Here is a 26,518-nt window from a genome sequence, read left to right as displayed (position 1 = left end):
TAATCGAAGAGTGCAGTTTCATGGCCAAATGTTACATAAATTTAACTACATTAACAAGCTAATGGTTTCAATTTTACATTAATTAATTATACAGCCACCAGCTGAAATAAGACCCAGTACTTTATACATGGTGTGAAAATTGTAGTAAAATAGTGCATAGTAGATGCGAAAATGGAAAGAGAATAATTTGAAGTGTACAGGAATGAAAGCACAAAAGTTAAGCTAATTCAGAATGAAGTGCACCTTTTTTTTCCTTTGCAAAAGATGTAAGATATGAATAGAAACACTTTCTCAAATAATTACTGGAAGAGGGACACACCATACAAATTCTAAATCAGATCTATATTACCAGATAGAACCAGCTGAAATACAATCTAATTATTTGCCACAGAGAGAGAGAGAGAGAGAGAGAGAGATTTAGTGATATACTTCTGACATTCAGCAATGAATCACATACAAAAATAATGTGCTGAATTGCAAACATACAATACGATAACTGCCCCTAACAGAGAGACAGATCAGTATTTAATTAATAGAAGGAGTATGAAGCTGTAAATTTACTGGATTTTGTAATGACACACATTAATGACCTTCTTAAATAGTTATCTGTCTATAACCAATTACAAGTATACATTAACTCATTGCTTTAATTAAATATTCTGGTAAATAGTATGTGAGTGGTACTTATGACATCTGCTCTAATGTACAGGCTACGAATAGTCTGCACTCCAGAACAGGTGTATACATCACCACTTGAAGAAACAATTAATCTAGCACTGTTGCTGTATGTTTCCTCAACCTCGATCGCATAAATCCACCCTAAACACAACAAATTTGTGATCTAATGAAACGGCTGCTAACTACAGTTAACTACATTCTTTATTTCAGGTAAGCATTTCTCTGCCTTGGTGTCCTGCATTTATCTGATGAATGAGGGTCCACTTCTATTTTCAAGGTTCTAAAGAACCAATTTACGTTTGAGACGATACTTGGAACACTTCCACTCTCTAGATGTTTTCCGAAGGTAATACTCTGTGAACTGACAATGTAAGTCAAAGGTACACTGAAATGCAACATAACAGTCATAAAAAACACAAACAATATGCATTTGTCACTTCTGCTTTCAAACTCTAGTAGTGTCCATTATTATAAATTGTTTTCACAATGAAGCTAAGATTTAAGTTTAATGGAAGATACTTCTCTGTTTTTCAACCATTATGTCATGACAGAGAAAAAAAATGTAACAATGTTCAAAATTATAAAAATTACAATGAATGTATATATATATGCAACAACTGGGGAGAGACTCACAATGACAACTGGAATACCTGAAGAAAGGAAATGAAGAGGAAATAGGGTATTATTTAATATATAAATGAAATTTAGAGCTCTGGTTTAACCAAGAACACTTGAAAAATACTGGTGATTCCACAAATGAGAAATACACATGAAGTGCCTGTAAAAAGGATTTACAGAAATGAGTTATTCAGTCAGGTACCACAGTTATCTGATCATCATCTCTTGCACTACTTAAGTTATTAGCTTTGTCAACTAGTTGAGTCTGTCTCAGATCAGGGCCAGTAGTCTCAACATTTTCAGGTGATTTTACAGGATTACATGACTCTTCGAAAGAAAATGGACTATGGCAATCACTGTCACTTTTTTCACCAGTTGCAGGAGATCCAGCTTCATTCACATGAAGTTTCATCACTGTCCGTGCATCATCAATCACACTCAAATTTCCACACTGAAAACCACAAGCACTTTGACTGAAATCTACATCAGCTGAATCCCACAATTTAATACCACTGCCACAGACTGATGTTACGGGACACCACATTCGGGTATCACAATCATCATCATCATCATCATTATCACGATCATCCTCACCTGTAACAACTGGTAGGCAAGGTTTGGCCAGATTAAAATTTTCATCCTCATGATGCCTTATTCTCGGCTGGTTGCCTTTCTCATATGATACTGGTGAAATTTCCTTTTTATCATCACATTCACTAACCTTGGCTTCTCCAGTTTTATTGTTATTGATGAAATCTGGCACTGGAGATTGTGATGCTCGAACTTCGGGACCTTCTGGGATTAGCTTTCCAGATTTCTGAAGCATTGCATCTTTAACTGCATTAGCCAATGGCCCTGCAGTCAAAAGAAACGCTGCATCACTATTTGATGTAGGCTGTTGATTTATGATAGCAGCTGTTGCTTTGTACTGAGGCTGGGATTTGTTGAAGAAGCTGCCTGGTTGTTGAAACAATCCCATAAGTTTTTCTAAATTGGAAGTTGCTTTTTGGTCACTGACGTGGATGTCTGGTGGTGCAACCCATGATATCTTTCTTTGTGGTTGAGGAACTGTGCTATGTCCAAACCTACTAACTAATTTCGAACTATTTGAATGAGTTTCATTTGTTGGATTCGAACTGAGTGTAACTCCTCCATCTGAATGGGTTGTCACTTTTGGAACTGGAATTTCAAAATTTGTGCTCTGAAGAGAAGAATTACTTTGGATATCTGTTACAAGTTGATTATGCTTTTCAGTGAAACTTTCTGGATCCATAAGTCTCCTAACCTCCATGTCATCATTATCTTCAGAAGTGTCAGAAGCTAATGACAGTAAACTTGCACAACTGGACAAACTTTGCATTTGTTTTGCAATGTTCTGAGATATTTTGGATGTATCGATGAGTTGAGTCGGCATACCTGGAGAACTCTGGGTTGCATCACCTGTAATTATTGATGACGATAATGATGACCCAGAAAATTCACTTGCTCTAAGAGCAGCACTATCATCCGTGAGGCCGCCTACAGATGGCTTCAAAGGTGTTTCTGATTTCTTAGATTCATCTGACATTTCTAAATGGTTATTTGGAGATACATCATTGTCATTCAACTTGAAAGAAAAGCCAGGTGTGACAGTCCTCCCAATCCTCCTGTTTATATCTGGATTTAAAACACTTGGTTCAACAGAAGTCACCTGGAACCGGGATGATGATGCAGATGGTGATGCTGTTACTGGACATGATGATGGAGATGATGATACTTCGAAGAAAGTTGTCGGTGAAGACATCTCGGATACTCTTGATACCTATAGACACAGTTTATTTTATCAGAATTTAATGTAAAGTTTGTTGCATAATTCACACATTTTAAAATGATTAAAAATATGTCATTTGTAAACTAACAATTGTAAATATTCCCCATCATACACTTAGTACTTGCATATTTCTCTTTTGAGTATTTTATTCTCAGCCACATAATTAGTTTTGAAGATAATACAAGTATATACAGAAAATGTTAAGCTACAGAAAAGATCTGTATTAATAATAATAATAAATAATAATAATAATAATGCAGTAGATAGGTGGCACAATAGTACTAACATTTTAAAACTGGAAAACTGCATCATATGTATGCATCTATTAAACAGGAGCATGCATTGGAGAGATACTCATACTTATTCCACTGATAGTTCTACTCATCAAGAAACAAAAACATCTGAACAACAAAACAGCTTTTCTAAAAAATAATAATATATTTACACTTTCAGAACATTTTTATGAAATATTTATGATGAACAATACTAATCTTTCTTTATTTTCCTGACTTTAGCATTCTATTCACAGCGAAGGATTAAAACTGCTCCACAGTGTTTCATGGAATGAGAACATGTATCATTGTGGAAGGTGATTTGTTGATCAGATGGGGGTGTTACCTTCTGTGATCCCCTTGGTGCTATTCGAGAGGAGTACATTATGTGCAGGCACCCTGGGTTTCATCCTTTCTCTTCCATTCCTCATCGTCAACGACAACAACAACAGAATGCCAGACTGCTGGTGTCCTTATTTTGTCAACAAAATTGTGTACTGCATAATGATTTCTATTTTTATTTCCCAAATGTGTGCATACTTTGGTAGTTCATCAACAGGTGTAACACATACCTGTTAAGTGGCTGACCCCATTTAATTTGTGCCGTTTGTGCTCAGTAACAAGTAAAGCATAAGCCTGAAAACTACATTCACAGGTGGCAGGCAAATCAGTACATTTAGTTGTTACAATACATAAGAAGGAGAACATATTTTTCCATAAAAGTAGAAAATATGCTAAACATGTGCACTGTTATTGACTGGGTGTGATGACTATCATATGAAATAAAACTTCCTGACAGATTAAAACTGTGTGCCAGATCAAAAGTTGAACTTGGGGCCTTTGCCCTTTGCAGACAAGTGCTCTACCGCCGAGCTATCCAAACATGACTCATGACCCATCCTCATAGCTTTACTTCTGCTAGTACCTCACTTCCTACTGCCTGAACTTCACAGAAGTTCTGCCTAACTTGTAGGACTACCACTTCTGGAAGGAAGAATATTGCACGGACTAGGCTTAGCCACAACCTGGGGTATTGTTTCCAGAATGAAATTTTCACTTCGCTGTGGAATGTGCGATGACGAGAAATTTCCTGATTAATTAAAACTGTGTGATGGACATGGACTCAAACTCAGGACCTTTACCTTTTACGGGCAAGTGCTCTTCAATTAAGCTACCCAAGCATGACTGTCGTGCCGGTTAAGCAGGGGAATTGTGAAGTTTGGAAGGTAGGAAATGAGGTCCTGGCAGCAGTAAAGGTGTGAGAATGGGTCATGAGTTATGCTTGGGTAGCTCAGTGGTAGGGCACTTGCATGCAAAAAGCAAGGGTCCTTGGTTTGAGTCTCAGTCCAGCACCCATTTTAATCTGCCAAGAACTTTCACATCAGTGCACATTCTGCTGCTGAGTGAAAATTTCATCCTGGAAACAATCCCCCAGGCTGTGGCTAAGCCATGTCCCTGCAAATCCTTTCTTGCAGAAGTGCTAGTCCAGCAAGTTAGGTGGGAGAACTGTTATGTTTGGAAGGTGGGAGATTAGGTACTGGCAGAAGTAAAATTTTGAGGGTGGTTCAGGAGACATGCTTGGGTAGGTCAGTGGTACAGCATTTGCCCACAAAAGGCAAAAGTCCTGAGCTTGAGTACCAGTCTGGCAACATAGTTTTAATCTGCTAAGAAGTTTCTTATCAGCACACACACTGCTGCTCTGTGAAAATTTCATTCTGCAAGCACTTTAAGTGTATGAAAAATAATAAATCAGATTAAGTGGAGAAATTTTTAAATTTCTGAGACTTTGAGAGACTACAGCATTTCATAGGTAATTATCCACTACTGGTATTACAAGCACTGATTTATGAAAACTCACAAGTAGCCATTATCGGAGATGGTGGAACAAAATGAAAATGACTCTGCAAATGAACAAAGTTGTTCACTAATATAAAGCTCTGGTTGACAACCTTGATAACCTAGTATGCTTGGGGCCGTGTCAATGCTGGATTATCAAATATGCCAGATAATGAAGGTTATTTATAAAAACCTGGTTTAAAAAAAGGGATATAAGTAAAACCTATAGTTTTAATGTACAAAAACAAGTGACTGTTATTTGTTTAATATAATAGGAGAGACTACAGTATAAAAAAATTAAAGTATGTATTACTTTTCTATAAAAATAACACTGAATTAAAAGCCGAATACTGTAATGTTCTATTAAACCAATTTAAGGCTCAAAGTTTTAGAAAAGTTCAATATACACAATTTTTTTGTATGCCAGTTATGAAATACAATAGGCACCACTGGTTTGAAAGGATCAAGAACAAGCTAATTATAAAAACTGTTACCAAGGATTTGGTGCAGTTTAATTGGAATACTTTGGACTGGTATTTAACCCCAGTGGTTAAGCTGAAAGTTTGTTCTGAGCTCTCCTGAACATTGCAGGAAAGAAGATATAAGTTTTAGCCATATCTTCTTTATCACTCTCAGTTTCTGACAGCTCCTGTGGGTTGAAAACTCTTCGTAACATCAGATCATCAGTCTGCTCTTCTTTGATTGCTAAATATCTATTAATGTCAATCCATTTGTCAACTTCTTTGGCTGAAAATGCACTCAGTTCATATGTGGATGCAGAATTTATCACTTTTATAATTTCAGAGCGATCAGTTCTCGACTCCTAATTGTTTACATCACTTTCCATCTCGGCTTCTTCGAGCAGTTTAGGAAGAACTTCATGTGCGGGCATAACTAATTCCTTGTAAAAAAATTTGGCTTTTCAAATAACATATGCCTCATTGATGCATTACCCTCTGCTCTCTTAGCAATACATGTGCAATGTTGCATTTTTCACACAGGTCCAAGCAACTGCAGCGGTTAAAATAGCATCTTTGATGTTAACATTGCATTGGAACGTTTTGATGATGCAATAGCTTAGCAGCTTTTGCACAAAAATTCCTCTGTACCAGCATCTGCAATTTTGTTTGTTCCCTCGGTCCATGGGTTGAATTAGTGCTGTAACACTGGCAGGAAAATACATGAAAAAAATTCTACACGAGACAAAGTCAGATTCTGGAGGGTGACCTCAACAGGTGTCAGCATGAGAATCACCTTACAATTTGTAGATAGTCCAATTTTTTGAAAGCTTTCTTTCACAGCTGGACAAAATGGTGAAAGAATCAGTCTTTGAACAACTCAGCTTTCATCTAGGAATTAATCTGTGCACCATAAATATCTGGGATATGCGTTATATTTTTTTCAGGTTTAGGCTGTTGATGTTTCCCACTCAAAAACAAAGGAAGTTTATGATCGTCTGACACATTTTCACACACTAAGACAGTTATTTTACCTTTATTCTTTTTGAAATGCTTTGCGATGGACGTCTCAGCTTCCACTAAGGTTGAATTTGGCAAACATTGCCGTAACAGTCCAGTCTCATCAGTGTTGTAAATTTGATGTGGGAACAACTTATGCTCATCAACAAGCTTTTGAAACATTGTTTTGTACTCATCTGCAACACCCTCATTAGTTGATTTTATTTTATTATACCAGAAACATCTAGTTTACAGATGGCCTGACAGATTTTGAATTATGAAGCAACCCTTTCAATAATGGAAGAACTTCATGTGCGGGCATAACTAATTCCTTGTAAAAAAATTTGGCTTTTCAAATAACATATGCCTCATTCATGCATTTCCCTCTGCTCTCTTAGCAATGAAGCACTTATGCAAAAATTCATCTACAGTTCCTTACTTAGGTATTTTTAGAGTATGCCTCATGTCCGGGCTTTTAACCGAAGCAGATTGTGACACAAATTTCTCTAGCTGTTGTTTTTATTTTTTTAAATATCATATATAGTTGAATATGTGATACTAAATTTACTCATAATATTGTCTCAGTTCTTGCCTTTTTCCAGGATTCATATGATGTCCAGTTTTTAGTGAATTGTTACATTTTTGCTCTGGAAAACGTATTCATTGTACATATGAACTTTTTACTGTGTTTTAATCTTTTGACAGTCATCCAAGCAGCTGAATATCGATACAGTACAATGATTTTATTAAATAACTACAACATAAAACCTTGCAGCACTGATTCAAATGTAAGTACTGTAAATTTAGGTCTAGTGAACAAAGAATCACTGATACTAGCACAAAGCTAACAATGCAACTGGCTTATCTTCACAAGAATATAATCGTTCAGGGAGGCAGACAACTATTACTGATGAGACGCTGAACCAAACAGTTCCAATGTTTCTCAAAGGCATCCAAGTGTACTGCCAATTGTGCCAAGCTAAAAATATGAGAAAATTTCTGATGAACAAGGTGTGATCAAAAAGCAACAGGAATTATTTTATTGATTTTGCAGGCTTTATACATTCAATTTTCAATTTTTTTTTAAATCTTTTTGGTACATGTGTTTCTGATGTATGTTTGCATTTTCAGCAGATCTGAATATTTAGTTTATTTTTGACAGTCAGAAATGTATAAGTGTTTTTGAGTACTTGGTGAATTTTTACTTTAGAAAAAGATGGGTCAAATAATTTGTATTAAATTTTGCTTGAAAAATGGAATAAAGTGTAGTGCCGCATTCAAAATGTTGACTGTGGCTTTTGGTGAATCTGCTATGAGTAAGACCAGAACTTACAAGTGGTATACCGGTAAACATTCCTAAGAGGTGTGAGAGGACGCTGAACATGACGACTGTCCTGGATGCCCTAGCACATCAATTACTGACAATTGTGTGGAAGAAGTAACAAAAATGGTTCTGGAAAATCACCAAATCATCATCAGAGAGGTAGCTGATGATGTCGGCATATTCTTTGGATTATACCAAGCGATTTTTTCAGACGTTTTGGGCATGAAACATGTCACAGCAAAGATTGTTTTGAACCTGTTGAATTTTGAGCAAAAAGGACATCATGTAGACATCACTCAGGAACTACTGAATGAAGCTGACAGTAATTCAGAACTTCTCAGGAAAGGTGGCAAAATGTCAGTATACGGATATGATGTGAAAACTGAGGCCCAATCATCCCAATCAAAAAATGAAGAGCCAAGACTGAAAAAAATTTGACAATTTCGAACACATGCGAAGGGTGTTTCTCAATGGTTTCTTCCATTACAATGGGATAGTGCACCATGAGTTCCTGCCTTATGCTTGTACGATCAGTAAGGAATACTAACTGGAAGTTATGCACTATGTGTGTGAATCAATCTGAAGAAAATGACCACAAATGTGACAAAACCACTTACGGAAATTGCATCATGATGATACTCCCGTTTACACCTCAATGCTTGCTCGGGGTATTTTGGCAAAAAACAAAACCATTACGTTGCCTCAGCCACCTTATTTCCAGGACATAGTCCCCTGCGACCTCTTTCTGTTTCCAAGACTGAAGTGAACCATGAAAGTATATCATTGTGCCACCCTTGATGAGATAAAAACAGAATCACTGAAGGAGCTGAACACCATAATGAAAAGTGAGTTCCAGAAGGACTTACAATATCAGAAAAAGCACTGGTGAAAGTGTATTATATCTGAGGGGGATTTCTTTGAAGGGAACAAAGTTGATGTTGACCAATAAATAAAAATTATTTAAGAAAAACAAACATTCCTGTTAGTTTTTGATCACATCTCATGTGCTGGACTATTGACACTGCCGGATTATTGAGTGCCAGATTGTCGCAGTCTTACTGTACATAAAACTGAAAACAGTGAGTTGATGTGCAGCAATGTGAGGAAAAGCGAGTAAAGACAAACATGTTAAGAAAGTTTAAAAATGCATAAATGAGAATCGAATAGTGCTCTTGAATAACTAACACAATTTGCGAAGTAACTGAGAGTTTTATACTTCCTATACGGACTAGGAACGTCTCATCCTTAACTATTCTGGTGCAGCAGAAACATTGTTTTGTCATTCATTGTCAGACCTTAATGAAAATCAAAAATGAATTAAAAGAGCAAATGAGAATTTAAAAAAAAAAAAAGCCTGCAAAGAACTCTTTATCTTACACACATGTACCCATGTAAGATTATAGTCTGAATCATCGTCTGTGATGAGTAACGAGTCATTTCCGAAAAGCACAAATTCATTTCCAAAATGTATTACTGTGAACTGGTATCTGTGTTGCATAAACCGTAACTTATGACTTAATGTTTTTAAAAAGGAACTGTACCTGGAAGCGATTCCGAGATGGACTAGGGATAGGACTCGAGACAGGACTAGGGCTTGGAGATGGAGCAGGGCTGCGTAGACGACCACCACCTCCACGTGGTCGCGTTTCTGGCAAGAGGTGATGTGGCTGTGGCTGCTGGTGATTAGCTGTTTCCACATTCCGCATCAATGTTTCACAGGTTAACGAGATTTTTCGAGAAACAGATTTTGGAATACGTAGTCGACGCTCTGGCACTTCAGCTCCAACTGTGTCTTGATGTTCCGATGCTTGCTCTTGATTACGAGTGCAGAATCTACGCACTTCAGCCACCAGTTGTTCATATTGTTTATTGTCATCTTCCTGTACAACCATGAAGAAGTATTAAAAAATGAAACACTCTCACAAGTTCCAGCATAAAAAAACTTAACAGGTAACAGCATAAATTCATTTAGAAATTACACATTGGGGTATTTTGAAGGTCTGGTGTCCAAGTGAAGGACATCACTGGTTCAAGTATATTAAATTACATGTACTATTCATTCCAGTAGATTCATAGTGAGGAGGTCCGTCAGGATGCAGAACATGTCCAAAAACAAAAACATATAATAAATATTTACATAGAAAAAAAAGATATGCTAACATACCTTCCACAGATCCCAAGTGAAACAGTCCTTATGAGTGTGGAATAAGTCAAAGAATCTTGAACATATTTTCACTTCAAAGATAACAACATGTTTCTCACTACACATGTAGATTTTCAATACACTGTGGTAATTATTAGGCTATAAATACAGGGCTATTACAAATGATTGAAGCGATTTCATAAATTCACTGTAGCTCCATTCATTGACATATGGTCACGACACACTACAGATACGTAGAAAAACTTATAAAATTTTGTTCGGCTGAAGCCGCACTTCAGGTTTCTGCCGCCAGAGCGCTCGAGAGCGCAGTGAGACAAAATGGCGGTAGGAGCCGAGAAAACGCATGTTGTGCTTGAAATGCACTCACATCAGTCAGTCATAACAGAGCAACGACACTTCAGGACGAAGTTCAACAAAGATCCACCAACTGCTAACTCCATTCGGCGATGGTATGCGCAGTTTAAAGCTTCTGGATGCCTCTGTATGGGGAAATCAACGGGTCGGCCTGCAGTGAGCGAAGAAACGGTTGAACACGTGCGGGCAAGTTTCATGCGTAGCCGCGGAAGTCGACGAATAAAGCAAGCAGGGAGCTAAACGTACCACAGCCGACGGTTTGGAAAATCTTAGGGAAAAGGCTAAAGCAGAAGCATTTATTAAACAGGAGATTGGAAAACCGATGGATCGGTCGTGGTGGAGATCATGATCAACAATTCATGTCATGGCCTCCACGCTCTCCTGACTTAACCCCATGCAATTTCTTTCTGTGGCGTTATGTGAAAGATTCAGTGTTTAAACCTCCTCTACCAAGAAACGTGCCAGAACTGCGAGCTCGCATCAACAATGCTTTCGAACTCATTGATGGGGACATGCTGCGCCGAGTGAGGGAGGAACTTGATTATCGGCTTGATGTCTGCCGAATCACTAAAGGGGCACATATCGAACATTTGTGAATGCCTAAAAAAACTTTTTGAGTTTTTGTATGTGTGTGCAAAGCATTGTGAAAATATCTCAAATAATAAAGTTATTGTAGAGCTGTGAAATCGCTTCAATCATTTGTAATAACCCTGTACTTTTGGATTAAAGAAAAGCATAAGTATTGAGTTGTCGACAGGCTCACACTAAAGAAATAAAATTTGCTGTTTTTTAGAGCCATTCTTTGATGAGCTAGAGTAAAATACACACACAAAACACACACCTATGCACCTACATCGTGCTGGCTACACTAATGCTGTATTTTTTGGAGTGAACTGGTTGCAGTGGGGAGGGTAGAGGGAGAGAAAGGCAGGAGGCAGGGAGAGGGACTGGGGGTGAGTCGCTAGAGGCTCGTAGGGAGGCAGCTTGTATGGTGGCTAGGAGTGTGGAAAGAAGAGGTGGCAAGTATATGGGCTCAGCAGGTAATTCACATTGTAGGGTCCAGCGGGGAGTTTTGCAAGCTGAAGATGGTATAGGGACATGAAGTGGGACAGGATGACAGGACAGAGGAAGGGGAAACTGTCAGGTGAAGGGTCAGTGAGTTACCTGAGACTGAGGCCAGAACAATTATAGGAGTGGAGGATGTGTTGTAAGGATAACTCCCAACTATGTAATTCAGAGCAGCTGGTGGTGGAGGGAAGGATCCAGACGGCCTAGGTTGTGAAGCACCCACAGAAACTGAGCACATCCTGCCTATTGATAACTCAACATTTCTCCTTCTTGCTGAGTGGTCTCCTTTAATCCAAAATACATAAACTCTACAAGAAATTTCCTACAACATTTATACCACATAGCAGCTCTCTTCCTTCCAAACCTTGTGCCATCCCTGCTTTGTTACTGCCCATAATCACATCCTCTTTGTCTCCCCAATATTGTCCGTCCGCATCTTTTCCTATGTTTTCCCGCATCCCTTTGTTACATACACGCATTGCCGATGCCTAACAATGTGGTCGCACTTGACTTTTGTAACACCCTATAGCACCGGGCATCGCCGTTATAACTGCACCACATGCTGTTCTACGTACCACCCATCCATGGGTTCACAGTTCTAGCACCTGCCAGCAACTAACCACTACATTTCAATGCAGAATCCACCCACCATCCCTGCTCCCATATTGCTCCAGCCAGATATTCAGGTCTTTCCTTTCTTTTTCCTGTGTATGATTACAACTTATGCACGATCAAATGTCCTCATGCCACAAAACCATTCTATTGCTCCAACACCATTTGTTTTATCCTTTTCACTCCCCGAACTACAACTATACTATTTGATTCCCCATATACCCACATAACACTTTCACTCACTCACTTCCCACGTCACTGACTATCTCCTAACACCATCCCTACCCCAATGGATGCCATCTCCATCTTTCTGCACCAGTTGAAAACAGTATTTTTTCCCTGGCTAGAAACCAGTCCCAAATCCTGTTCCTTAAATGCTGTCTGGATCATGGTACCCCTGTCCATCAATGGCCTAACCATGGAAATCCCCTTCTCTGGATACTATCCATCCTTTCACAACAACCTTCACCTTTTCAGATTACATCAGTCTCTATCACTCACAAACCTAGTATTGCAGAAACATCTTTCCATGATACAGGTATCCCATAACCACCTCTACTCCCTCCACAAGATACTATTACTGTGCAATTCTTGGTACATAAACAAAATCTTCAAAACAGAAACCTGTGCACGTCAACACCTACAGCAGCATTCCAACCACCACCTCCATAAATTGTCAAACCTGTTGACATCATAGCACCCAGACCCTGCCTAGCTGACCTCTTCAACTGACCACATCTTCTAAAACTCCCTCCCAACACCTCAAAAAAACCCAGAACCTCTAATCAACCAAAGAAATTGTTTTTAACCTTTCCACCAAAAACCTCAGTCCCATAGAAGTTTCAGCCCTATGCAAAGGCCTCACTTCAGCCCTACACCCAATTTTAACCCATGTTGGGATTGTCAAAGACCTACTCTCCTTATTCCAATCCCTGCATTGGAAACACTTCTTTGCCACCAATCCCTTCAATCAAAGCCAATCTCATCCGAACACTCAACCAAGCCTCTCCCAGTTCATACCACCATCAAAATGTGACCCCCTCCAATCTTCCACCTTGTGCTCCCACTGAAAGAATTTCTGCTCTTGTTGACCAATACCTCAAGCAATTGCCAGAAACCTAGCATCCCACATCAAAGATACCAACCACTTCCTTCACCAATTCTCCATCCTTTAACTCCTGGATCCCTTCTTGTCACTGTTGACTCAATTTCCCTGCACAACAACTAATCCCCTATGTCGATGGTCTTGCCACTATTGAAAACTCCCAACCTCCTTCATGCTCCAAACCCACTACCTCATTCTTCATACACCTTTCTAACTTTATCTTGACACGCAACTACTTTTCCTTTGAAGTGAAGGTATGGCTACCTGCATAGCACCCTCCAATGCCAACCTGTGTATGAGATATCTAGAGGAATCGTTCTCAGCTTCTCAAAACTCCAACTCCTAGTCTGACTCTGGTTCACTGATGATATCTTCATGACCTGGACTCAGGACCAAGACATCCAACTCTCATTCCTTCACAACTTCAACAACTTCCTTCCCATTCACATCACTCTGTCCTCCTCAGCCCAGCATGCCAATTTCCTGGATGTTGTCCTCCTCCTCTCCGATGGCTCCATCCACACATCTGTCCACCTTAAACTCCTCAACAACCACTAGTACCTGCATTTCAGCAGATGCCATTCCTCCCACACAGCCTGGGCACCTGGATATGGTGTATCTGCAGTGACAATAACTACCTTGTCCAGTATGCTGAAGGTCTCATAAAGGCCTTCACAAAGTCACTATTCCCCAGACGTAGTCCACAAATGGATTTCCTGTGCCATATCCCCACACAACCCCAATCCTCCCATCAGCCCCAAGAACCAGCTACAAAGGAGCAGCCCCTTTGTCACCTAGTACCATCCCAGGCTGGAACAAATGAACCACATCCTTTGTCAGGATTTTCATTATCTATCATTATGCCCTTAAATGAGCGACATCCAAGATCCTTCCCATCCCTCCTAAGTGGTGTTTCAGTGCCCACCCAACCTCCACAACATCCCAGTCCATTCCTCTGCCACTCCTAATCCCAACCCCATGCCACAGGGATCATATCCCACCTGTCCACCTGGATGAATGGCCACTGCCAAACTGTGGCTAAGAGCAAAGTGAGCCACTCTGTGGCACAACATGCAGTTGAATATACCATGCTTCATTTCGATGGCTGCTTCACAATGGCCAACTGGCTCCTCCCCTCCATCTTTTCTGAAATATGCAGATGGAAGTTATCCCTACAACACAGTCTCCATTCCCAAAATTATCCTGGCCTCAACCTATGGTAACCTACTATCCCCACACCCTCCACAACCATTTCTGCCCCGTCATATCATCTCCTCCCAATTCACATCCCGCACATCATCTCCTCCCAATTCACATCCCACCACCCTCATTGTGTGCCACTGTCTGCCAACACACCCTCCCGTCTTTGTTCCTTCTCTGCTCCCCATCCTCCCACCCCCACCCCAACCTTCCAACATTGCACTTCACGTGGCAGCCTTGTACTGCCACCATCTAGTCCCTGCATGCTCTGCCAGACAGTACTCTTCTCTTCCCCCATCCATAGTCTGCTATCCCTCTCCCTTTCCATCCCTAATTTGGAATACTGCTTTTGTTCAACATGACAATTGCATTCTGGCCAGAGCAACAGGAGATAGTGGTCATATGTGCATGAAGTGTATTTGCTTTTGTGAACACGTGTGTGTGTGTGTGTGTGTGTTTTTTTTTTTTTTCTGAATAAGGCTATGGCTGACAGACAACAAAACATAACTTTAAAAACAAAGTGAAATCATGTTTGTTCATATTCCCCACATACCACACAACAGTTCTAAATCATCATCAAATCGGCGATTGAGTATCCTGAAGATCATGCACCGACCTCATAATGCTCTTCCATAGATGGCGATCTTGTGCAGTTTGGATCCAGTTGTCATGGACTCCAAGCTGGCAAAGATCTTTCTGTAGTTCATCCTCCCATCGCTTCCTGGGTCTTCCAATTGGATGGGTACCATCAGGTCTTCCCATAAGTATGGCTTTTACCCAAGAGGTGTCTGGTCTTCTACCAATGTGGCCTGTAAAGCTTATTCTCCATGCTTTCAGTTTTTGAACGATGTTCGGTTGCCTCATCAGGTCATACAATTCTTGGTTTTTTTCTACGTCTCCACGAGCTCCCTTCCTGGACAGGTCTAAAGATTCTTCTCATACTTTTTCTTTCGAAGACCAACAAGTTTTCTTCATCCTTATTTTTGTGCTTAGGGTACAGTTTTGAATGTATTGTGGTCATAAATTTGACCTGTTGCGCTTCACAGCATGAGAGTAATTAATAGTATTCACCAAACATGCAAATAAATAAGCGTGGATATTAATGTTTCCTGGCTATCAGCTGTAACCAGTTAGTAATATTAACAATATAATTTTATGTTCATAGTCTCTGAATACTATTAATGTATACATTAATAAAAGTACTTACAGTAGGGTATGGCATGTTTCTTATATCCTTTCAATTTGCATCAGAGAAATTATGTCACGTTATCTGTGACCATAGTGAACAAGTACCAGAAGAAGGTAGAAAGGGATATTTACATATTGCAATGACTGTCTGCTGTACTGTTTGTAGCTCTGTGTAAAATGTCTGTCAGCAGTATCCACCTACTACTGCTACTACACTGGGGCACTTTCAACAGTTTCCTTTCTTATCAATTATTTGAGATAGAAAGCACAATTGGTAAAAGAACCTCAATCAAATGGTAATTTCTTATGTAAAACCTACATTTAACAGACATTATGGTACCATCTGCACAGTTTCCTTACTTACTGATATTTCATTATTTCTTTATAAACTCATAATATTCAGTATTTATGAAACCATTAACACAGCTACTTTACATTTCTTTATTCATGCAATACCATGCCAGATGTTCAAAAGAATGTAAGCTGTTTATCATATACAAAATTTAATTTGATGAATATTATATATACACAAGTAACTGTAGTGATATATGAAAATAGTAGTATTTCATACCATCTTTTTCTTTGGTCTGTCATCCAGATCCACTTGCGTTACACTATGATTAACTTTCAAGGAGTGCGTAAGTGCTAAAAGCCCAGCTAGTTGGATGTTGTTATCTCTCAGATCAATCCGCTGTAAAATATTTGATAAAGAATCTCATATCACTGGACTGCAATGTAAAACTGTAGTTCTGCTACACACATTCAATAAGAAATCTATCAGGCAACCTACATATCCATTTTTTCTATTACCAGTATTCAATTAATAAAGCTACAATTTCTTTAACTGAAACTAATCCTCTGTTTGTCACATACAAACAGAATGATAAGTGAAGCATGTACATAATGACAATTAAGGATACAACTTATTGTGCTCAGAGAGTTCTACCCATGTTACTGAATTCACATATAAGTCAAGAGGTAGTTCAGCTTTACCAATGCTGTACGTATACCACTGAATTCTATATTACTACAAGACACACTTTCTATTTACAGTACATAGAATAATAGCACAGAGTACATAATTTAAATACTGCTCTCTCTGAAAACTATAAAAAATTGCAATATATTCACTTCTAGTCATTTAAATGCTATCCTGACAGTAAAAAAAGGATATTAAGTACCCACTAAGACAATTTCTTATGTATTTTTGGACAGTATAAGTGTTGTAAGTAGGCTGTTTAGGTTTTTTTATTGGTAACGCCACCTCTGTATGAAAATCACTGGCTGTGCTGTGTGCAGTCTGTGGCTGCTTTGCATTGTTGTAATACTCGCCATTGTAGTGTTGGGCAGCTGGGCTGTTAACAGCGCGTAGCGCTGCGCAGTTGGAGGTGAGCCGCCAGCAGTGGTGGATGTGGGGAGAGAGATGGCGGAGTTTTGAAAATTGTCATGAACTGCTATATATATATATATATATATATATATATATATATATATATGATGATATTAAGGTAAATACATTGTTTGTTCTCTATTAATATCTTTCATTTGCTAACTATCCCTATCAGTAGTTAGTGCCTTCCATAGTTTGAATCTTTTATTTAGCTGGCAGTAGTGGCGCTTGCTGTATTGCAGTAGTTCGAGTAACCAAGATTTTTGTGAGGTAAGCGATTTGTGAAACGCATAGGTTAATGTTAGTCAGTGGTGGTGGTGGTTAGTGTTTAACGTCCCGTCGACAACAAGGTCATTAGAGACGGAGCGCAAGCTCGGGTTAGGGAAGGATTGGGAAGGAAATCGGCCGTGCCCTTTCAAAGGAACCATCCCGGCCTTTGCCTGAAACGATTTAGGGAAATCACGGAAAACCTAAATCAGGATGGCTGGAGACGGGATTGAACCGTCGTCCTCCCGAATGCGAGTCCAGTGTGCTAACCACTGCGCCACCTCGCTCGGTAATGTTAGTCAGGGCCATTTTTTTTGTAGGGATTTTTGAAAGTCAGATTGCGTTGCGCTAAAAAAAAATATTGTGTATCAGTTTAAGGACAGTCATGTATAATTCTTCAAAGGGGATGTTTCATATGTCGACCCTTAGCCGAGGATACCTCACTGGAATCTTCTGATTTTTTTCTTGTAGTTTGTGTAATTAATGTAGATATTGTTTATTGCTAGCGCGTAATTGTAGAGAGAATCTCCTTTGTAGTTGCAGTCTTTCATTGTTGTAGAGTAAAACAGGTGTGACATGCATGTAAATTTGCACCAAGTATTTCGCAGCTGCGCTTGCAATTAACTACATATTATTTTCAGTGCTATGTTAATGTGTTCTCTTATTTTTGCTCTTCAAATTGTGCTTTTCTGTGTTATCGTGTGAAATATTGTGACAATAATGGCGTGTGAAAAACGTAGCACTAGGCTCCAAAGTAAACTGAGAAATAATAGTGACGACGAGCGTAGCTTGCCAGCACCACTGTGTAATGAAATAACAGACGTTCAAAGTAGTAATTTGGTAACTGTGCATAGGGAAATGGAGCGGGCTGTAAAAAATGGCGTAGACAGTGAAACAGGTAGTGAACAGGGAAGCATTATCGATCGATCGCTCGGCAACAGCTCGCCTCAGGAATCCGAAATGACAGGACACAATTTTGCAAATACTGTAGATTCAGGTTTTGTGTCCTCACCGTTTTTTCAAATGAGTCAAGACACATTTTCCGCTTGTCAAAATGTGAATGTTGCCGGTGCAAATTTACTGCCGAAAAGCACTGAGGAACATGTTTCAGACACCAGTGCATTGTTATTACAATTAATGCAACAAATGGGACAAAAGCTTGAAAAGTTAGACACAATGGAACAACGCCAGAGACAAACACAGCAACAGTTAGACACAACGTAACAACACCAGAGACAAACACAGCAACAGTTAGACACAGTGGAACAAAATCTCAAAAAGTTAGACACAGTGGAACAAAATCTTAAAAAGTTAGACACAGTGGAACAAAATCTTCAAAAGTTAGACACCACACTTGAACAAACACGTGAAGATTTAACTACTGAGTTACATAACATTGAATCGAAATGTCAAAAAGTCTGTAATGACGTAAAAACACAAATTTGTGAGCATTTTCAACCTATTTTTTTCACGGCATGAAAATGCATTACAGAATCACGAAGCAGCCATAAAAGAACTGCAAACTATTGTTCATCAAAATCATGAGACCCTGCAAGCTAAAATTGACTCAGTTGCATCTACCGATTCTGTTATGCAACTTGCAAAAACTCAAGAAAACTTAAAGGACACAGTAGATACTCTGAAAATTGGTTCAGAAAGACACATGGAGGAAATAAGTTCATTATCAGAGAAAGTAGTTGAACTTTCGGATCAGCTAAATAATTTATCTACGTAGGTAGATGATAATCTGAATGACACAAAACCGGTAGTCTTTAATGACACAGAAGAGAGCGAACAAATTAGGAAACTGAAACAAAATCTGAATCAAATTAATACGCAACACCAAAGAGAAATCCGGGAAGTACAAGATCAGCTGACACAGGTAATACAAGAATTACGTATTTCAGAGGACACTCGCGCTCCAACACGGGAAGAGGGACTTAGAAATACGGAAAAGCCGCAAAATAATAACACAGGGCATTTCGGAAGTTATGAAAGAAATTGGCAATGTGCACCGAATTTTGAGATGGAACGGCCGACACGACCTAACAATGACCGATATGCGACTCGCCGACATGATGATTTTGACTATAAGCTGTTCATTACTACACGTAAATTCAAAACATTTAAGAATTCTGGCAACGACATTCATCCACAAGCATGGCTCCATCAATTCTCTCATTGTTTTCCTCCCAACTGGTCGTTAGAACACAGATTAGAATTTATGTGTGTCTACTTAGAGAATGAACCAGCTGTAAGAATGCGGTCGGTCATTCACGATTGCCACAGTGAAGGAGAGTTTTACCATGCCTTCCTCTCAGCATATTGGTCTCAAGCCACACAAGACCGAGTAAAACATAGCATCATAATGATGAAACATTTCGAACAATCCGAATTTTCCAGTCTTGTGAAATATTTTGAAGACATGTTGCACAAGAATCAGTACCTGTCAAACCCATACAGCCCCTCAGAACTCATCCGCATTTGCTTAATCAAATTACCTGAACATTTACGACACATTATTTTGGCAGGACGATGCAAAGACGACATTGAAGCTTTTCAAGGACTCTTACAAGAATTAGAAATTGACACTAACAATCGCGGAGCGCGAAAACAGGAACACAACAATTACAGGTCACATCCGTCGCAATTCCGCGATGAAAGAAATAATAACTGGACACGACAAGGCTATTCTTACAACGCAAATCGTGAACAAGACAGACACCACCCATATGACAACCACTGGCAGAGTAACAATAGTTACAGAGAAAGATCGCATTTCCGTAGTAATGAATATGACAGAGATTACCTTAGAAACAGACAATATGGGAACCAAAACAATTATTATCAAGGGAGACAGAATAACTTCAGACGCAACAGTTCAGCGCGCAGTTACGATTCAGGAAGAAATTCTCCACCACATGACCGACAAGAAAGAAATTATGAAATCTACCGACATGACGACAGACAAGATAATCGTAACGACAGACCTGAATTGCATCAGAACTGGCGGGATTCAAACAGAGCAGGGCCCTCTCGAGGAGGTGAATTTGTAGAAGTTAGGTCTCCAAATCCCAATAACAACGCGCGCCAATAAAGGAACAGACAATGACTCGCACGGCAGGCAGCCACCTGCGCCGGCTGGCTCAGATTAAAATAACACAGACGCTAACCTTGAGAAAAGATTTAGCATTCCTTACCGACGTATAAAACATGACAATTGCTTTTCAGTTGAAAGTCTGCATACTAGGAAGAGTAAAGGTTTACACCACATTTCACATGTAAAACCGTTTATTGAAAGATAATCTGCTTTTTAACTTTGTCTTTGCCATAAAACTTTTCACTTCACATTTCTAGTATGCTTTGTCAGACTTAGAATCTGTTAACATGCAACAATGTTTGAAGTTAAATATCCAGCCTAGAACCTAGGGAACATTTTTAAACAGAAATTACGAATGCATTGTTATAGTGAACAGACTACACAGTGTTGTATTTGTACATTCTTGCTTGTTAGTTGCACGATTACGTAACGACTATCAGGCTTACATACTTAGGACACATACTGGTACTGCTAATGAGATTTTAATGCAACATTTTGGTTTACTTGAAAATACATTCTGGATTTAAAGTACTTTCTGTGAGATACCAGATGACACAGTGGTTAGTTTATGTGACAGCTACACGATTTTTATCACGACGCTACTAATGAGTGACAGTTTACAATGTTGCTTTTGCAGTGTTTCTGTTTTATTTCTGCATGGTTTTTCTGTATTATTCTGGAAAGTAAAACATGTTTTAGTAGTAACTTTTGTGGTATAGCTACAATGAGACTGCCTTTTCCGTAGCACAACAATATGTCACAGCACAGTACTTTCTTCATCACGGCAATAAGCGTAATAACTAAGATATGTATACGCAAAGCATTTCACTTTTGTTTATCATGCGGTAAGTACATTGACTTCAGCAGAACTTTGCTTACAGAGGACGATAACTACAACAGTTCAACAGAATTATCTTACAGCAAGACGCACATTTAGCGCTACAGGACACGCATTTGAGTGATTAATTTTGTACTTAAAACATTTATTTTTTTAAAGATATTTGAAGTACAATGATACAAAGGTTTTCCGTGATACATTTCATTCCGTTGCTGTAATCTGTAACACCTGAGGGTATAATTACATTAATCCTCAGGGGGGTACACGCTTACTTTGTGTACCATGTGTGTGGCAAGCACAAGGAGCCCTAGCTGATATGGTATTTGCTTATACAACTTTACACATCGGTACCATATTTCTCCAACACAAAATACACAGCTACCTGATTATTTAACAGAGAAACAAACATTTTTTTTCTACATCAGTGGCAGATGTTTATGCAATTACACAGGTGGATAATTTCACACTTATGAAATTGTATTTTGTTTGTACTTTGTGAACTCTTCATATTTTTTCAGGATCATTGTGATACTATGAGAGCTTTGAATGATGTATTTGGTATGGGTCATGATATTTAAAGTACGTTTGAGGTGGATGACACTATTTAAATGAGCGGAGAATTTTTTTAGGTTTTGAAGTTATTGCAGAAAGCTACGACGTTTTTGAGATTTGACTGAGGTGTTATGATGTTATTTTTACGACGACGATGTGTATTATGCTGCTGAGGTATGTTTATGATCAATAAGCTGATGCTATATGAGGAATTTGATTATGCTACATATTTATTATGATGAAATATTGAAGAAGCGTCGACGAATATGTATATGTGTAATAAGGTAAGGCGTAATGAATAGTGGTTAGGGACTCTGACTTGTGAAAAAGGATGTTGGAAACCAAGAATCGTACTTTAAGAGTTATGAAATGTGTGTAAATGCGTGAATGTATCACAATGCCGGCGAAAATTTTTTGGACACTGTTATATTTAAAGGATTTTATTTTCTACACATTTGTAATGCAAATTCTCAACCTGTGAAAATATTTTTATATGAGACTGTCACTGTAGCGGAAACTGCTGTTGTAAATATTTCAGTTAGAAAGGTAAGTGACCTTGACGTAATGCGTTTTGGGCGCCCAGCTGAGAGGTAGTCGTCTGACAAAAGAAAGCCATTAGGTGGAGAGAAAAAAAAGGGAGGCCATTATCCTCGCTATTGACATTCCTTTGTAGAAAGCATCGCAAATACGACACGCTCATTACTTCGAAAGATACTTACATCTGCACACCTGATTATGACAAGCATCTTTCTACGAGAGTTGAGAGAATTTCTACTAACTTATGAAATGTCACATGACTATTGAATGATATTTTTATGCTTTGGTTTATGTAATTGCTTCTTTCATTTGATATCTGGTTTCCAGCTATGTTGTAGCATTGGTTTTATAAAATAAAATTAAATGCATTTGCTAATGTGAACACTTTCTGTCAACAGATCTATTAAATAATTATTTTATGACCCACATTCTTCGAAAAAGGAGCTCTTGGAATGGAAAGAACAATAAGAAGGGACTAATAACAGTAACTGCATACATAATATTCTTTTCAAGTACTTGGTAATTTATTTTGTAGAATAAGTTGTGATGCACCACTTTAATTACATAGACATTAAGATGTGAATAAATATTTCCCTTGTCTGCATTGTTGTCTTTACTGTAATATTTTTCTGCTTGAGCTTTGTCATGTTTAGATGCATTTGCTTCTGCTGTTTGCCAGGCATAGTGTTACTGAATTTGACTTTGTGTTCCTCTGCTAAGCCAGTTTACTACTGATTTATTTTTCTTGTTTGCTGCTCATTGCCTTATATTAATTGTAATTTATGCTGCTTGCTTTGCCTTTTGCATTTTTTATCATTGCTGTTTGTGCTAATTGTTTTGTGCTGCCGCATTGCCTCGTCCCTTAGTTTAGCATCTGAGCTCAGTAGATTTAAGTTAGCTTAAGAGGGGGTAGACTATATAAGAAACTGACTATGGACAATAGGCAAAAAATGCATTGAGAAGTTATATGAAAAAGATTTGGGCCAAAATGAGTATTGTACAATCAGAAATAATTTTTTTGAAAGAAATATGAATAGAATACAGGAAGGAGGTATAGATAGGACCTTTTGGGAATAATGATGAATGAAGGGAGATCTCCAAGAACCAAAGAAAGTTTTGTTTGCAAAATACTGCAGTAAAACAAACCCTGTCCTTTCCTCTTGTGTTATTCTGCTATGTGTTTGTGTACTCTTGTATATTTGTGTTTTTCCTGTCTTTATGTGTTTAGGTGATATGAGTTACGTTGTAGAATTTTTCTAATACTATGTTATTTACTTTGTAAAGATGTTTAGATATTATTTATCTGTTCTGTTTTGTTGCTCATATGTGAAGTTGTTGTTTCCAAAGCTATTCTGATCTTTTATGTATTTACTTATGTCATAATTCCTGTAACACTGATGTATATGTTATTTCGATTCTTTTGTAAAGCCTGTACTACAAATGTTATCTGCATTATTATGTTTTTAATGATGTATTTTGTACCTTTGTAATTGTATTCTTATGTTATAAAATTGTAATTGTCACCAGTTCATCAAATTAAGTAACTTGTAAGTTACATTTCACTGCACACATTTCTGTCGGTCATAGTATTTGGACAATATGTGAGAAGTAGGGACTGTTAGTGTTTGCACATGTGTTAATAATTCAGCAAGGGACTCGTTAACAGCATTGCTGGTTCTAAGGACAATTAGAAAAAAAACTTTGTGAGTGCACAAGTGGTGGTTTATGGACTTGCTATATTGTCCGCAAGACTCTTCGATGGTGACTGTGCACCTGCACAGTTGCAACAGATGGCTGCTGGCCATCTCTACAAGGACTACAGTGGGTCTGCACCTCTGGTGGCCCACCAATACTGTAATCTCTACCAGGACTGCACTGGGTCTGCACCTCTGGTGGCCCACCTATACCGTAATCTCTACCAGGACTACAGTGGGTCTGCTCTGTGATGACCTACCTACCAATACTCTTCAAAATTTTGACTGACTCTGCTGTGGGTTTGCTCTCTTGTGGCCCTTTATCTGTCAGCATGTCAAGAGCTGGCACTGTCTTTCCGTTGGAAGGACAACACTACTTCTTCAAGACTGCATGGAAATCCACTACTTCCGTGTGCATTGTCTTTTACTGCTCAGACTTTGAGAAAAGAAACGGCAGTTTTACTGTGATGAATTATCAGGACTGTCTTTATGGACTGTGAGAAAATTTTAGCTTTTGACCAACATTGTATTAATAAGTGTGTGCATTTGATATCTTTCTTACTGTAATTATGAAAAATTTTATCAAATCATTATTGGCCACTGCCCAAAACAATTTGTAAAATTTTTTGTGCGGAGCATGGGGGCTATGTAAGTAGGCTGTTTAGGTTTTTTTATTGGTAACGCCACCTCTGTATGAAAATCACTGGCTGTGCTGTGTGCAGTCTGTGGCTGCTTTGCATTGTTGTAATACTCGCCATTGTAGTGTTGGGCAGCTGGGCTGTTAACAGCGCGTAGCGTTGCGCAGTTGGAGGTGAGCCGCCAGCAGTGGTGGATGTGGGGAGAGAGATGGCGGAGTTTTGAAATTTGTCATGAACTATATATATATATATATATATATGATATTAAGGTAAATACATTGTTTGTTCTCTATTAATATCTTTCATTTGCTAACTATCCCTATCAGTAGTTAGTGCCTTCCATAGTTTGAATCTTTTATTTAGCTGGCAGTAGTGGCGCTCGCTGTATTGCAGTAGTTCGAGTAACCAAGATTTTTGTGAGGTAAGCGATTTGTGAAACGCATAGGTTAATGTTAGTCAGGGTGATTTTTTTTGTAGGGATTTTTGAAAGTCAGATTGCGTTGCGCTAAAAAAAATATTGTGTATCAGTTTAAGGACAGTCATGTATAATTCTTCAAAGGGGACGTTTCAGTGTCAACTGTTGAATTACATGTGGCACAAACAAGTGGACATGCAACTGACAGTGCACCACATAGAAAGTAAAAACACTTTACTGAAATTTCAATACAATTTCTATTACAATCAAATCTCAATATTCTTAATAATTACGTATTCCATTAATGATTCACTTTCACAGCTTGTGAAATATCTGGCAAGCTGTAAGCCTTACCTAATCGTCACCAGTCTTATCATGGTACATCATATTTAACACTTTCACTAATTTACACACTACAACTGCTTAAGCAAAGATGTCCCTGGTGAGACATGTAACTCTGTTTTCAGTTTATAATGGTTTACATTGTTCTCCGGGAAAGAATATGCATATACTGCTGCACTACCAGCTGATAATCTGAGTTTAGGGTTATGATTGGACATTTACCATTTGCTTGTTGCATCAGACAAAATACTTAATACAGGTAGACATTCTAGCAGCCAACTGTCATATTTGAATGCTTCACGCAAGACTTTAATCAAAATCTGTTAAGTTACAGGTGAGATAAATTTGAATATTTGTGGTTTGTATTCACTGCTGTACATGGCATGCAGAAGCTACTCTAAATCTGCCATATGTAAGGACCGCAAAATGAATTTACGTCTAGTGTAATGTTTCATTTAAAAGTGTTGACTTATCAAAACACTGCATAGATAAAATATCTGAAGACTGTGCAGGAGAGTTTCATTTCTCAAAGAAAAAACTTTTCACTACGGGCATCTGCAAATGACGCTGTTCAGACTAGAGTTCTTTTCTTCAGACTTGACCCTGCATTAGGCTTGGTTCTTAAGAAAAACATTAATCTGATTTTGTATGAGGACTTCAATATAAACCTTCAGACTGATTCTCCAGAAAAACAAATGCTGACTTACTTGAATCTTACAACTTAGTGTAGGCAGTATAGTTTCCTACTAAAATTCAGAGAAACAGTAATAAGTCACAAATTGTTCAGCACGAGAAAAATTAGTAATGGCTTGTCTGATCCTGAAGCACAGGCAGTAATACTGACAGGAATAAAGGCAGAATCATATCTCAAAGCAGTGAACAAAATATTTAGAGATACGAGTCCACCTGTAATGCAGACATTTAAAGCCAATCTCAAAGGGGAAACTTGGTAAGAAGTCTGAAATACAAACAACTTGAATGATAAATATATTTCTTAAAACTTGTATCTCATTCTTTGACAGATCTTTACTATCAAAAAATTGTAGCCAGTCACACAGT

At 38.4% G+C, this 26,518-nt stretch overlaps 1 protein-coding gene across 1 annotated transcript in view; it reads right to left on the bottom strand.

Annotated features, from left to right (window-relative positions):
* Positions 1–1,427: 1,427 nt before the first annotated feature.
* The window catches only part of LOC126249478 (protein phosphatase 1 regulatory subunit 37), a 268,363-nt gene continuing 243,272 nt past the window's right edge, over positions 1,428–26,518 (bottom strand). Inside the window, exons 9-11 of the mRNA XM_049951131.1 lie at positions 16,258–16,377; positions 9,537–9,875; positions 1,428–3,097 (exon numbers count right to left, since the gene is read on the bottom strand). Of these exons, the coding sequence (XP_049807088.1) occupies positions 1,487–3,097; positions 9,537–9,875; positions 16,258–16,377 (2,070 nt within the window). The 3' untranslated portion in view covers positions 1,428–1,486. The remainder of the gene's footprint in view (positions 3,098–9,536; positions 9,876–16,257; positions 16,378–26,518) is intronic.

This window comes from Schistocerca nitens, chromosome 3 (assembly GCF_023898315.1).
Source record: "Schistocerca nitens isolate TAMUIC-IGC-003100 chromosome 3, iqSchNite1.1, whole genome shotgun sequence".
In the NCBI taxonomy this organism is placed as follows: Eukaryota; Metazoa; Arthropoda; class Insecta; order Orthoptera; family Acrididae; genus Schistocerca; species Schistocerca nitens.
The sequence above is the reverse complement of the archived record's forward strand: the minus strand, read 5'-3'. Positions and strand labels throughout refer to the sequence as shown.